This window comes from Salmo trutta, chromosome 9, assembly GCF_901001165.1.
Source record: "Salmo trutta chromosome 9, fSalTru1.1, whole genome shotgun sequence".
In the NCBI taxonomy this organism is placed as follows: Eukaryota; Metazoa; Chordata; class Actinopteri; order Salmoniformes; family Salmonidae; genus Salmo; species Salmo trutta.
In genome coordinates this window covers 9,550,135-9,563,057 of record NC_042965.1, presented here as the reverse complement: position 1 = coordinate 9,563,057, position 12,923 = coordinate 9,550,135, and the positions used below count along the sequence as shown (strand labels likewise).

Genomic DNA, 12,923 nt, shown 5'->3' with positions numbered 1-12,923 from the left:
TGGAGCGGAATAAAAGTGCGCCTGTTACTACACGCTACTCTCCTGCACCTGACTTTGCCTCCCTTACACACCCGTAACAGGGTGTGAATACTTTCTGAAGGCACTGAACTATATATACCCAGTGAAGGCAAAGAACTTTGAGTATAATGGGGATCTTAGAAATAAAATGCTAACAAAAGCTAACCCAGTCACATCAAACTCTGAAATGACAGCTAATATTGCCTTTTAATTTGTTTCAGCTGTTTTGCATTGACATTTATAGCCATATTAATGATGCTGCTGCATGATTTGCTTTATCTTGGCCAGGTCGCAGTTGTAAATGAGAACTTGTTCTCAACTGGCTTACCTGGTTAAATAAAGGTGAAATATGTTTTTTTTGGCATGGTCAGAAAGATGGCTAGCTGACGTCTGAAACCGTTAGCCCTCTATGGCAGGAGGATGATCGATTTCATATTTTGAAACATTTTTGCCGAGTGGCAAACAGCAAGGTTGATACAAACCAGTGCTGTTGCAAACTAAATGATATCTAGAAGCATGAGGAAATAATGTGTTTAATGAAAGCATACAGTCTTAGATTTTAAAAGGGGTTCTATATGGAAACCAACTGTCATTCCAGCATAACCACGCAAGAGGACGATGATTGAACCAACTTGCATGTCGCCTACCAATAAGCACGTTATTTTTCAATATATTAAGGTAAACAAAGTTGATTATTTAATTCAACTATATGAAATGAAATCAAAGTCATATGATAAACTATACGCAAGATAAATAAAGTTTAAAGAATTTGAGCATGTTTGTAAGATAGCTAGCTACGTTAGATAACTTAGCTAACTAAACAAAGAAAAGCTAGGCTACTTGCATTTGCCACTTTACAAGTTAGCCAGCTAACTTTCAAATAAACATACTTTTTTATTATGGGATATTCCAAATAGAGCTACAGACCCAGCCTGTCATTGGCAATTTGCTAATTGTTACTTTATTCCAGTGTGGAGTCAATTGAGGGGACTATGTTTCATGAAGCCGTTAGAAGACTGTTGCTGACTGAGAGGAGGTATGTATAAATTATTTATAATAAATGATGTATAATACATCATTTAACAGCCTAGTTAATCATTACATGACTTTTAAACACACTGTTTATGTTTTGCTCAGTCTGGCAGTAACCCAGAACTAACAGAGCCAGAGGATCTCTCTTTCTGCTGCTGCTGACAACTGCATGTAAGTTGTTCTTCTACATCATAGTAATTCTATGCCTGCATAGCATTTTGTCTTCATTTTGGCAGATGAACTCATGCTTCGTTCTAATGATTATCTCATGTTTTTGCTCCTCTTTTCTTCTTCTCTGGAACCAGTCAGGCAATAACCCATACTGTACTGATGGTAGATAGCCCAGTGGCTGAGGAGTTGGACCGGTGGCAGGAGTTTTACCTGTGGATGAAAGGTGGCCAGTTGGAAAAAAATGGACGAAATGTATCTGATAACTGGAGGGCTGATGGTTTCTCATGCTCAAAAACATTCCCCTACCGTTGGACCCTTGAGCAAGGCCCTTAACCCTACAACATGCTCTCCATCCAGGTGCGCTGCAGCTTGAACCTGTGACTGTCTCAATTGTATGTGTGAGGTCTGCTGTTTGGGGGGGGGGTGAAAACTGAGCAGAGACACATTTTTGTTGTTCACTGTAACTAGTTGTATTGTAAAGAAGTTAGCAAGAGTTGACATGGACCATCATTCAAACGAAGAGATGCCTCCCTGGACACCAGTGCACATTTCCAATCTGTTTGCATATTATGATAATACATTCTAAAAAACAATGCTGATAATTATTTTTGTCCATTGTTTAATTGTTTTAAGTGATATTCTTAGCAAAAAACATTTCTATTTAATAGTAGTAGCCATCATTTATAAATGGCACCATGCAGGGTTCTATATGGAAGCATTTTGGTTCAGTGAAGAACCTCTAGGGTTCTGATCAATATATAGAACGTTTAGTGGTTCCATATTTGAAGCAAGCGATAGAACCATTTTTGGTTCTATAAGGAACCTTTTTTTCCTCAGAGTGCATGCTAGTTGATGCATCTTTACCCTTTCTTAATTTCTAACAGATATTTTCATCTATCTCATCAGATATCAGATATTTTCAGATATTTTCATCTCTGCCGCATGAAACCACTCTTACGTGCGGTGTGCAGTGGTCTGTCCCAGAGTTTGTTTTGAACTGTGGACTTGTAATTGTAATGTTGCAATATTTTAAACAGGCTTGAATATGCAAATAAGCCAATAGGCAGAGTATAGCCTACATTTTTGTCTGATTCTCTATCGCATTTTAGTTTTGTATAATGGTTCCTTGCATCATACAATGATCATACAACTTTTGGACAAGTAAAAAAAAGTTAAAGTCAAGCCCTGCATACTGTACTTGTTAATAACAAAGCTCACCTCGTTATCAGATTCTACGAGCACCTGGTCATACTCGCTGAGTGCCACCAGAAACATGATGGATGTGACGTTCTCAAAGCAGTGGATCCACTTCCTCCTCTCTGACCTCTGACCCCCCACGTCCACCATCCTGTCATAGGATGAGAGGAACAACATCAAGCACAGATGAGTAGAATACAACTACAGTTGGTATGGGAATATAGGGTAGGTCCTATTCGTGTTTGCTAGATGATTATTGTTTCATTTAAACATAGCATTTTGGTGTAAAAAAAACAGCAAAGACATGCTTGTGACTCATTTTAAAGCAACTGTACATGAAAGGATGTGTTAAACTACTTTTTTAGCACGGCTGTGCTGCGGTCCGCCTCGTTCCAACATAACATTAAAACAATGTGTGACATATTTTCATTAAAAACTTTTTGTTTGATATATATATTCATACTATTTCATCCTTCCACAAGGATAGTCCCGACACAAATCTAGGGTTGCTAGCCGAGCCGTCTGGTCGTTTGTTCAATGGTCCCAGTCAATATTCACGTCATAAGAAGGAATTCCCCTAGACCACGCCCACTTTGGGGGAAAACAATCTGTCTTCCCCATTGACCCCCCCCCCCCCCATTGAAAAAGAGCTAACTTCTATTATTTTTTTAAATACAAAACCATGCTAAAAAAACTGCTGTGTTGTACAATGTACACTACCGGTCAAAAGTTTTAGAACACCTACTTATTCAAGGGTTTTTCTTTATTTTTACTATTTTCTACATTGTAGAATAATAGTGAAGACATCAAAACTATGAAATAACACATATGGAATCATGTACTAACCAAACAAGTGTTAAACAAATCAAAATATATTTAATATTTGAGATTCTTCAAATAGTCACCCTTTGGCTTGATGACAGCTTTGCACACTCTGGGTTCATTAGGTTGCTTTAACCCTAACTACATGTACAAATTACCTTGACTAACACATTGATTCGGTACCAGTACCCCCTGAATATAGCCTCGTTATTGTTATTTTATTGTGTTAATTTTTTGAATTTTTTTACTTTAGTTAATTTAGTAAATGTTTTCTTAACTCTATTTCTTGAACTGCATTGTTGGTTAAGGGCTTGTAAGTAAGCATTTCACGGTAAGGTCTACACCTGTTGTACTCGGCGCTTGTAACAAATCAAATTTGATTTGGGTAATTGATTAGCAATGCATAGAGAGCCATCTGACAATCACTACTCAACAAAATATTTAAGGCTAGTAGCCTACGTCAGTGTAGCTAGGCTACCTTTCTTTTGACTAATCCAGGATTTTTGGAGTCGACTCCAACTCTCGGTGGTCAAGGAGTCGAGATATCGACTCTTTTGGAGTTGACACTCCACCACTACACACAATCACTTCAAACTGAAGCTGGAGAGACAGCAAACTAACAGCATTTCGATTCGTTTGACTTGTTTTTATATTGGCATTTCTTTGTATAAAACCATGAAAATTGTGTTGATGTATGATTTTTCCAGTATCAGAAAAGCTGTCTGTCTCATCCTGACAGACACGTTCATTCTCTAGTCTACACGATGGTGGAGATCGCAATAAAAAAAACTACAATGTTGCAAAGGTTGGAGAGGCAGACAGCAACCTTTGTAGAAACCCCGTTGTTGCAAACCAAACGTTAAGCTAGAACAAGGGGTAATAATGTGTTAAATAAAAGCCATATTGCTTTTCTCTTATCATTTGCCCTGGTATCAAGAACAGCAGTGATATTTCGGATGGAACAGTAAACAAGTGTTTTTTGCGATGTACCTGTTGTTAATGGCTTTTTTAGATCAGCTTAGAACGGATCTCAAGCAATCACAATGCTTGTTTTGACCAACCCGTGGTAGAAGTTTAGTTTTGTGTTTTGTGTATTTAAATGTCACTACACAACGATACAATAATTGAAAATATCAATTAAAAAAAAATAACATATTGTGTACCACTCAAATAGCTTTTTTAGATACCAAAAAATAAACAGTCAAACATGGTACAGGGGTCATCAAATAACAAAATACCATACATATTATTTACATGATTTTTACCTGATAAATTTCACACAATTTATTATTTTCATCTAGACCGTTAAAATGACTATTTTCGCTGGACAGCTGATAAAATATCATCCCTAATGTTGTTGTATAACCCACAGTAAAGCAAGGCATGAGCTACTGTTTCAATGGAACCATTGTTACACATGTTTATCTAAGAATGAGCTGTAGTGACCTTGCAAGTCTGTACTGTAGATACCCTAAGAACATAACATCAATTGATAGAGCTCCACCCTCTGGTCTGTTCTCCCCACTACATCAGTACGGAAGTTGAAGGCTACATATAAGCAGTGCCTAGTGTGAGAACAGAGACAAACCTCAATCTCACTGTGTCGGTTATAGAATAGAATTGAATAGCTCAGTGAGATTGAGGGTTGGCATACCTGAAGATGACACTCTGGAGGTCGAAGGGGTACTCGATGATGCCTGTAGTGGGGACCCTAACCCTCAGCACATCCTGCTGGGTGGGCAGGTAAGAGGTCTCTGCGATCCGGTCCAACGCATTCATGTAACTATGGAGATGAAAAAAAATGGGGGGGGGGTTATTGTGAGTGCCCACTGCCTAGCAGGAGGGGAAATGTGATGTAGTAGTAGAGTTAGAGATCTCATTTACTCACTATTTGGTGGAGTCCGACAGCTGGTACTCCCGTCTCCGGTCGTAAGCCTCCTGGATGCCCGGGTCATTCCATAAACACTTGATGGCGTTTATGTAGGGGTTCTCAAACGTGTAGACTTTCTCCACGTCCACCTCTTGGACCACGTTAGCGTTGCCCTGAGGGAGGGAAGAAAAAACTGATTGAGACACTCCTCCAGGTCAGACTTTTAGTCGACAGAAAGAAATATACAAATGAAATGGCATCAATTCAAGGTTCTGTGTGTCTGAATTGGTACTAAAGCATGACCCAGGCTCAGGCAAACAGTCCTGTCGGTGAGTATGGCCGCGTTCCGGCGTGGTCTATTTTGCAGTTGTAATGAGGAGACGATCAGATCTCACGACACTTGGATAGGTGTTTAATTAATGTCTAACACTATGCCCAGACCGGAAATGCTCGTGCGCCATTGTGCGCAAATTGATTTTGTCCCCCGACACTAAATGCGATCATGGCACGCAGGTTGAAATATCAAAACAAACTCTGAACCAATTATATTATTTTGGGGACAGGTCGAAAAGCATTAAATATTTATGGCAATTTAGCTACCAGTTGCTAGCTAATTTGTCCTGGGATATAAACGTTGAGTTGTTATTTTACCTGAAATGCACAAGGTCCTCTACTCCGACAATTATTCCACACATAAAACGGCCAATTGAATCGTTTCTAGTCATCTCTCCTCCTTCCAGGCTTTTTCTTCTTTGCACTCTATATGGCGATTGGCATCTAACTTTCATAGGTGTATTACCACAACCGACTGACCTCAGTTCATCTTTCAATCACCCACGTGGGTATAACCAATGAGGAGATGGCACGTGGGTATCTGCTTCTATAAACCAATGAGGAGATGGGAGAGGCAGGACTTGCACCGCATTCAGCGTCACAAATAGAACTGACTTCTATTTTTGCGCTTGAAAACGCAGACCCTCGTTGGTGTGGGTGCAATGATTGAATAACATGTATGTGTACATTTATTTTGCAACGTGAACGCGACGTGAGCGGTGTGGTCAGCATGTTAGGTGTCACGCTGGTATAAGGGATCGGGAGACAGGCACAGGAATGCGTAATAGGGGTTTTTATTGCCCAAATTACAGCGTGACGTGTAAAGGCACGGGGACGAAGACCAAACAAACGCGTATACCAAACACAGGGTTGAGACCCAAACAAAAGAGCGAGGAGTACCTTGAATAAATACACAATCGCACAGTGATTATCACACCAGACGAGACCCGTAATCATCTGCACAATACACACAGCACGAAAGCCAAAACAACACACATTGGAACAGTAATCGACAGGACAATGGTAAACAAAGGGCACACTTATACAATTATTAATCAATGGGAATAGGGACCAGGTGTGCGTAATGACAGTTCCGGAGGGATCCGTGACATTAGGAAGCAATTTAATATGATATAGTAATTTTCTGAGATGCAAAAAAAGAACACAGCCTATTTGTTTCACTATATGCCGCTGCACAGAGGACTCTAAGGGCCTAATATGAAGCTACCACGTAGCCCACCAAGCCCAACTCCAGCAGTATTTCGTTCTACTATTGTTTAGAAAAAGTTAAATGATTGATTCTGAATTCCCCTGAGTCACATGACTGTCTTCACTTCATTATCTGACCTCACCTCATTACTTATCTCTACTGTACCTTGTACACCAAAACCCCAAAAGGTAGTGATTGTTTTTGACAATCCTTAAGCCAACATAACACACCAGAAAAATACCACAGGCTTCATCTACAATCCTTAAGCCAACATAACACACCAGGAAAATACCACAGGCTTCATCTACAATCCTTAAGCCAACATAACACACCAGGAAAATACCACAGGCTTCATCTACAATCCTTAAGCCAACATAACACACCAGGAAAATACCACAGGCTTCATCTACAATCCAGGCCACTTAAAACTTGTGATGACCATATGAACACTAAAGAACAACATGTATACAGCGTAACATACATAAGGGAACGACCCTATCCTCTACTAACAACCTGAGACTACATGGTCAGATGTCACACCAGGCCTAGTGATTCATATAAGACGTGGCCCGTCAATTACTGATAGGTCTCAGTACCTCAATCGGACTGTTTCATGTGGAATTACCTGCAGATCTAAACTTTACTTTTGAGACCTCTCTTTTCTCTGTAACCAAAATGATAGCCAGAATTAGACTAGGGCTTAGGATAAAGGGCATCAGTCCTAATCAAAGTAGAGGAATTCATATGAGCAGTTTCAGTCTACGAAGACAACTGAAACCGAGAATTTAGGCCTCAGTACACCAGATAACTATTTTTCTCTCTCACACACACACACCCTTGGCTGGATGACATGGAATGGGTTGAGAGTGACAGGAAGACACAGGAAGTACCAAAACAGACAGGATGTGAATGTGGAAGGCTGTTCCATGACTATGAAAGATAGTGAGCATAAGAAGATGACACATCTCTCTCTCGCACACGCACTCACATTCAGACACAGCTTTCGTTCCTACTCTTTCCCACAACTTCCATTCTTTCCCTCTCCCACCCTCCTTACCTTGTTGTGCTCATATTTGTAAGGGATCATGAGGGTCTCCGTGGCACGGATCATGGACTGCATGGAAGTGAAGATGTTCTGGTACACCAGCTTGGTGAAGCCGCGCTTGTCCTCCTCTGAGTAGCCGGCGCCATGGATGATTCTCATCTGTTTAATGAAGGTGCTCTTCCCACTCTCTCCAGTACCTGGGAAAGGGGGAGATGGGTGGGAGGAGGGGGAAGGAAGGAATACATGAGTCTTTGAAGAATTGTGAGGCATTATTTACCGATACTGAGTTTTAAAATGTACATGTTTTGAAATATTTAAAATTGGCCAAATAATGTGTACATATATATATATAAAAATATATATTCAACACATTTTAAACACATTGCAACATATATTACGGAATGTATTTAAAATGTTTGTAAACTGTAATTCACAATATATGTTAAATGCATCGTAAGATTTATTTAATGTATTTCAAAATACATTCTGAAATATATGTATTTATCAAAATATTAGGTCAATTCATTTTAAAATGTATTTGGTAATGTTTTGTGAAATATTCCTACATGCATTTACATTTATTTGCAAGAAATATATATTTTAAATAAAACGTATGGCAAATTAAAAAAAAAATCCCAAATTATATATTTTGTCAAAATGCATTTTTATTGTACCTGACACATACCAAAGGCACTAACATGCATTTAAATTACTACAAAAATGACTAGAAACATTATATATTATCAGTCAATGTTTTTAATGTGCATTTGACAAATAAACAAACCAACTTGACGAGAGCATTGCAACCTACGTCCAATGGGCAGAATTTAACGTGTACTGGATCATTCCACAAAATGATAGCCTTTTGCGTCCGTTTGATATGTTAAATATAAATTGTGCACCAATATTACATTTTAAAAGCCTTTTAAATTAAATGAAGTGACCTTTAATATAGACCACATGGAGAATTCAATAAATCTGATTTTGAATCTGAATAAAGACTTGATCTATGTGATATAATGTATTTCCCTCTGTGCACCCTCTGTGACTTTAACCCACACTCCCAAATGTCTCAAGTTTTTACCATCATTGTAAAGTCCTAGTTATTTCGTTGCTTTGACATCTAATAGTCAAATCATAGTGTTAAATATGCACTACGCATAAATCGCTCTGCCATTTCCTGGTTGCTAAAATTCTAATAGTTAGCCTAATTTCAGTGTATGTGACAAAACAAGCGTAGAGAATCATTGTACCATCTAAACTGCTGTGAAATCTCTTTTCAATAACAAAAAATATATATTTTTCCAGCTGTTTGAAGCTGGTGTACAAAACTGAAAGTTAGACGCAAAAACAAAACTTTAGAATGGGAAGTATAGAAATAGTGCACATAAAACAGTTATAGATCTATCATTCTTATTGAAAGCAAGTATAAGAAGTGTTAGATCTGTTCTACATGCGCTATTTCTATGCATACCGTTCGTAAGTTTCGTTTTTGCGTCTTTTACTTTCAGTTTTGTACACAAGCTTCAAACAGCTGAAAATACAATATTTTTGGTTATGTAAAATATATTACACAGCGGTTTAGATGGTACAGTGATTCTCTACACTATAATTGCTTGTTTTGTCACATAAACAGAAATTAGGCGACCAATTAGAATTTTAGCAACCAGGAAATGGCGGAGCGATTTCTGCATATGTGGACACCCCTTCAAATTAGTGGATTTGGCTATTTCAGCCACACACGTTGCTGACAGGTGTATAAAATCGAGCACACTGCCATGCAATCTCCATAGACAAACATTGGCAGTAGAATGGCCTTACTGAAGAGCTCAGTGACTTTCAACGTGGCACTGCCATAGGATGCCACCTTCCAAAAAGTCAGTTTGTAAAATTTCTGTCCTGCTAGAGCTGCCCCGGTCAACTGTAAGTGATGTTATTGTGAAGTGGAAACGTCTAGGATCAACAAAGGCTTAGCCGTAAGGTCGTAAGCCACACAAGCTCACAGAATGGGACCGCCGAGTGCTGAAGCGTGTAGCAAGTAAAAAATCGGCTCTACTAAGTTGCAACACTCACTCCCGAGTTCCAAACGGCCTCTGGAAGCAACGTCAGCACAAGAACTGTTCATCAGGAGCTTCATGAAATGGGTTTCCATGGCAGAGCAGCCGCACACAAACCGAAGATCATCATGCGCATTGCCAAGCGTCGGCCGGAGTGGTGTAAAGCTCGCCGCCATTGGACTCTGGAGTAGTGGACTGATGAATCACGCTTCCATCGCCAGCTGGCAGTCCGACGGACGAATCTGGGTTTGGCGGATTTCAGGAGAACGCTACCTGCCACAATGCATAGTGCCAACTGTAAAGTTTGGTGGAAGAGGAATAATGATCTGGGGCTGTTTATCATGGTTCGGGCTTGGCCTCTTAGTTCCAGTGGGAAATCTTAATGCTACAGCATACAATGACATTGTAGACGATTCTGTTTCCAACTTTGTGGCAACAGCTTGGGGAAGGCCCTTTCCTTTTTCAGCATGACAATGCCCCTGTGCACAAAGTGAGGTCCATGCAGAATTGGTTCGTCGAGATCGGTGTGGAAGAACTTGATTGGCCTGCACAGAGCCCTGACCTCATCCCCATCGAACACCTTTGGGATGAATTGGAACGCCGACAGCAAGCCAGGCCTAATCGCTCAACATCTGTTCCCGACCTCACTAAGGCTCTTGTGGCTGAATGGAAGCAAGTCCCCGCAGCAATGTTATAACGTCTAGTCGAAAGCCTTCCCAGAAGAGTGGAGGCTGTTATTGCAGCAAAGGGGGGAGCAGCTCCATATTAATGCCCATGATTTTGTAATGACATTTTCGACGAGCAGGTGGTGTATTTCACCAAGCTAAATCAAATGAAGGTAACTTTCTATACTAGATCAGTGTGGTTCGCACTACATATCCTACATGCAATGCCCATCTATCAGGGAATGCAGGCCTCAAGGGAGTCAGAGGGTTTGGTCTGGCTCGTATGATGGGTGTACCCACCACTCCCCAAACTGACTTGTTGGAAAGGTGGCATCCTATGACGGTTCAATGTTGAAAGTCACTGAGCTCTTCAGTGCGGGTCATTCTACTCCCAATGTTTGTCTATGGATATTGCATGGCTGTGTGCTCGATTTTATACACCTGTCAGCAACAGGCGTGGCTGAAATAGCCGAATCCATTCATTTGAAGGGTTGTCCACATGCTTTTGGTCATGTAGTGTACTAGCGATTTGGAGTGGGAGAGGATGGGGAGTATGTTGTTACAACTTTAGCAACTGGACTAGTTGGTGACTGAGGCAGTACATTTATGTATGTGGTAAGGTGACACTGTATTAAATGACAGGGATGTGATTGTCACCAACAGAGCAGCAGGTAAACCTCGCCTAAACTATAGATACCAATTAGTATGTGTTCTAAGGATGGACTTTATCAAGGCAGCAGTCTTCCCCCATCATTCTACTAGCTCGTCTCACGTGGATTACAATCTCGCTTTATGCTATGCTCCAACATTTCTATCCATGAGTCTGGGAGAGAACGTATAGCCCCAGGAGATGCTGTTGGTTCATTGACTGTGCAGGGAGGCTTACAGAGAGTTAGCCTACAATTATAGTGAATTTGTATTTGATTTTGAATAGCCTAGCAATAGGGCATTTTTTTATATTTTCATAATTAATTGGGTGACACATTACCTTTAGCGATACAGAATATCTCCTCCTCTCGCTCCCTTATTCCTTTCTAGAGCGTGCAGAGGGGCTGTCAACAGTTTAGTGAAATATGTTTTGTTGTGAAAACATGTTACTATCGATGCTCCCGAACAGATTTCATTTGGTTTCCCAAATTAACCACTGGGTAGCTGCAGGAACAGGGTTGGAGAGCCCATTGCATACAGAGTACTGGGTAGCTGCAGGAACAGGGTTGGAGAGCCGATTGCATACAGAGTTTAGGCCGGAATATCACCTGTTGCGCAGCGTGAGCATGTTCCTCAAACAGTGGTTGATGCATGGACTAATATAAGTGTTCCTATATTTATTTCTCGGCTGTTCATGTTAAGCACATGCTGCGCTATAAAACCGTTGTAGCCTACCTGGCATCATTGAAAAACGGACCGTGGAATAGCGTGCGGACTCCATTTGCTATTCGACTGCATACAGATGACAGGTATTTTTATCCCCTGCCCCTGTTCCTGCCCATTTGATAATGGGACATTCTAAATTGAAACCAATTGTACATATTAGTAAAGACAAGACTAAGTTGAGAATAGTCTGATGGGTGAAAATATGATCACTTGATGAGAGAACAACGTGTGCAGCCTGAGGCAAGAAACAGATCGCAAGCTTTTTTTACTTTCTCAAATAGCCTATAGTCGCATCATGCAGTCTGTAAATGTTTGATTTATAAGACATTCTAAGGTTTGTATCATTCACAACTAAAGTTGCCAAATAACTCTAAATCAGGTGTATAGGTCCCAGCGCGCACGACCCACGTGGAGTTCCAGGTCTCCGGCAGCCTCTGGAACTGCCGGTCTGCGGCCAACAAGGCAGAGTTCATCTCAGCCTATGCTACCCTCCAGTCCCTCGACTTCTTGGCGCTGACGGAAACATGGATTACCACAGAAAACACTGCTACTCCTACTGCTCTCTCTTCGTCTGACCACGTGTTCTCGCATACCCCGAGAGCATCTGGTCAGCGGGGTGGCGGGACTGGAATCCTCATCTCTCCCAAGTGGACATTCTCTCTTTCTCCCCTGACCCATCTGTCTATCTCCTCCTTTGAATTCCATGCTGTCACAATCACTAGCCCATTCAAGCTTAACATCCTTATCCTTTATCGCCCTCCAGGTTCCCTTGGAGAGTTCATCAATGAGCTTGACGCCTTGATAAGTTCCTTTCCTGAGGATGGCTCACCCCTCACAATTCTGGGTGACTTTAACCTCCCTACGTCTACCTTTGACTCATTTCTCACTGCCTCCTTTCCACTCCTCTCCTCTTTTGGCCTCACCCTCTCACCGTCCCCCCCTACTCACAAGACAGGCAATACGCTTGACCTCATCTTTACTAGATGCTGTTCTTCTACCAATCTCAATGTAACTCCCCTCCAAGTCTCCGACCACTACCTTGTATCCTTATCCCTCTCGCTCTCCTCTAACACTACTCACTCTGCCCCTACTCAGATGGTATTGCGCCGTCGCAACCTTTGCTCTCTCT

General features: G+C 40.9%; 1 protein-coding gene across 1 annotated transcript in view; it reads right to left on the bottom strand.

Moving 5' to 3' along the window:
• The window catches only part of LOC115199825 (guanine nucleotide-binding protein G(q) subunit alpha), a 34,607-nt gene that overhangs the window by 10,042 nt on the left and 11,642 nt on the right, over window positions 1-12,923 (bottom strand). Inside the window, exons 2-5 of the mRNA XM_029762308.1 lie at window positions 7,711-7,895; window positions 5,129-5,283; window positions 4,895-5,023; window positions 2,440-2,569 (exon numbers count right to left, since the gene is read on the bottom strand). Of these exons, the coding sequence (XP_029618168.1) occupies window positions 2,440-2,569; window positions 4,895-5,023; window positions 5,129-5,283; window positions 7,711-7,895 (599 nt within the window). The remainder of the gene's footprint in view (window positions 1-2,439; window positions 2,570-4,894; window positions 5,024-5,128; window positions 5,284-7,710; window positions 7,896-12,923) is intronic.